The sequence below is a fragment of the Lathyrus oleraceus genome, chromosome 7, assembly GCF_024323335.1.
Source record: "Lathyrus oleraceus cultivar Zhongwan6 chromosome 7, CAAS_Psat_ZW6_1.0, whole genome shotgun sequence".
Lineage (NCBI taxonomy): Eukaryota > Viridiplantae > Streptophyta > Magnoliopsida > Fabales > Fabaceae > Lathyrus > Lathyrus oleraceus.
The window spans coordinates 209,681,591-209,683,900 of NC_066585.1; the positions used below are offsets into that span (position 1 = coordinate 209,681,591).

General features: G+C 32.9%; 1 protein-coding gene across 1 annotated transcript; it reads right to left on the reverse strand.

Annotated features, from left to right (window-relative positions):
• Window positions 1-591: 591 nt before the first annotated feature.
• LOC127105250 (protein PHLOEM PROTEIN 2-LIKE A1) lies at window positions 592-1,922 on the reverse strand. The gene is made up of 3 exons (XM_051042421.1): window positions 1,529-1,922; window positions 1,317-1,435; window positions 592-1,240 (listed from the first exon to the last, which is right to left on the reverse strand). Exons 1-3 carry the CDS (start codon window positions 1,883-1,885, stop codon window positions 871-873), a joined length of 846 nt encoding a protein of 281 aa, XP_050898378.1. The 5' UTR covers window positions 1,886-1,922; the 3' UTR covers window positions 592-870.
• Window positions 1,923-2,310: the final 388 nt, after the last annotated feature.

A 2,310-nucleotide genomic window follows, 5' to 3' on the forward strand; every position in this document is an offset into this window, starting at 1 on the left:
CAAAGCCATGTGGTTCAGTGGACATGTTATTGATTCCCCTAATTTCCTCTACAACTTTTTATCCATACTTCCTTTGGAAAATGTCTGGCCAATTTGCATATTAATGCAATGAGTAAGTTTTAATAGCTTTTAAGCCTTCAGAACATGATCTTGAATTTGGAATGCGGCAACCTCTTCTCTTGCCTCAACTTGAATCTATAACTATTTCCTTTGTTTTATCTTCTATTTCGTATATGTGCAGATTTTACTTTATTGTGTGTTGTGTTACATCTGTGTAAACTACTCCCCAGGCATTTCATTTCCTTAGTATACAATTTATATTTATTTTTATCAGCCTATCTTTTATGTTTTTCATTTTTTCTTGTCCTAAAGTAATAACTATTAGACCCGAAGGTAAATGAGGATCTGTAACTTAATTCAATTTGTTAGACTGAAACAATTTATATTTTGAAAAACAGTTTAGTAGAGGAGTTTGTTTGTGTATTTTGACATGATTATGCATGTAGGAGGTGAATTGAGAAAGTTAAACAATTTTAATTTTGAAAAACTTTTCAATATCAGTATAATTTCATGTAAATTAGTAGTATAAAATTAGAAAATAAACACTAGAAATATATAGAGCAACACTAAAAACTTATGATACTAGTTGGGGTAGCTTATGTAAAACATTGAGTTCATGAAATTTGCCAGAGACAAATGTCCCATGTGTGTCAAACATAGAGCCATCACCCCTCCTCTGACAATGGCACACTGCAGTATAGTATGCATAGTATTATGAACAATCCAAAGGACTATTCATGGTGATTTGTCTGTTTTATTTATTACAAAAGAAACTAAGCTTTATTGCCACATAACATAACTATATATTCCTCATTCTTTTGGTTTGATTGCAATGCCTTTGATGACAAGCCCCTGCTTCCACATACCACCATCATATTCAAACAAAGATATCTCCATCTCACCACCATCTTTCTCACATGCTACAAACTCACCAACCGGAACCTCTATCCACCTTCCCCTTAACATCTCCATTAAATTCACCTTGTGTTGCTGCTTCTTTCCTCCTGGAAGAACAAGTCTCACATTTATCGGAAGTTCCCAACCCTGAGCCGGATCTTTCAACATTACATAAAATGAAACTTGATATAAAATTCCTGGTGAAAGCTTTCTAGTGTCAAATTTTCCATGCACTTCTAGCCAACAAACTCTCTTCAGTTCAGCTACCTCACTCATCCCGTCGCTACAAAACATATCTTACATTAATCACGACTAAAAACTATGTAACGTAATATGAAATCACTGATATGTATGTGTACCTTGCATCTTTTTGCTGTATCCATTTCCAGTAAATTGGATTCTCTGCCCAAGTGATTGATAGTGCTCTTGCATACAACATAAAACAGTTGGCGTTGGTTTTCTTCTCAACCCAATATTTCTACAAACAACGGTAATCATTTCTCAATGCATAAGTAATAGTTTCATTGACAAATAACTTATACTAAAAATAAAAATTCATTTTGAAACTTGCCTTAGTTTTATCATGCAAGAACACACCAGCATGTAGTCGATCAAACATCTTTTCCTTGAAAGATCTATCAACTGGTGAGTCTGCATCCCTTAATATGTGCTCAAAGTTGTGAGGAAAACTTAGTTGTGCTGATTGAGTCTCATATTTGGCTTTTACAGCTGGGCCCTTTCTGGAGGGTTCTATGTTTTGTTGAGGAGACAGCAACAAGTTTTCCCTTGTGGAAGATAATCGTAGTTCTTCCTTATTTTTGGTTGGTTCATTTGGTTGGTGATGCTTTTGTTGTGGCTGTGACTGTGAATGATGATGTGTTTGAGGATGTTGGTGCTGCTGCTCTAGCTCTGATAGAGAAGCCCCCATTTCAGTTGGTATGCTATATGTTTTTCATTCGTGCTTTCTTTTATTTATATATAAAATTAGATACTGTTATTTTAGAAAGTAATGTATTCTCTCATTAGGAATATTTGCCTCAGACCGTTAGTTGATAATCCTTTTGGAATATTACATATTGTGAGAATATTTTTTACTCTGTAGAAAATTCTCAAGAAGGTGGTTTATACAGCATAATGACATAGGAAATGTATTTGTTAAAAAACACCAAAAATAAGTATTGGTGATATTCATTTTATCTAAAGTCTAATTAGAGTTTTAACTTTTTTCTATTTAAATATTAGATAAAACAAACAATCAAAAATTAATATTTTCTTTAGTCTAATTAACATTTTGACTTCTATTTATAAAAGAATAGATATTACAGTAACATTTTTTTTCTTTTAATTGAGGTG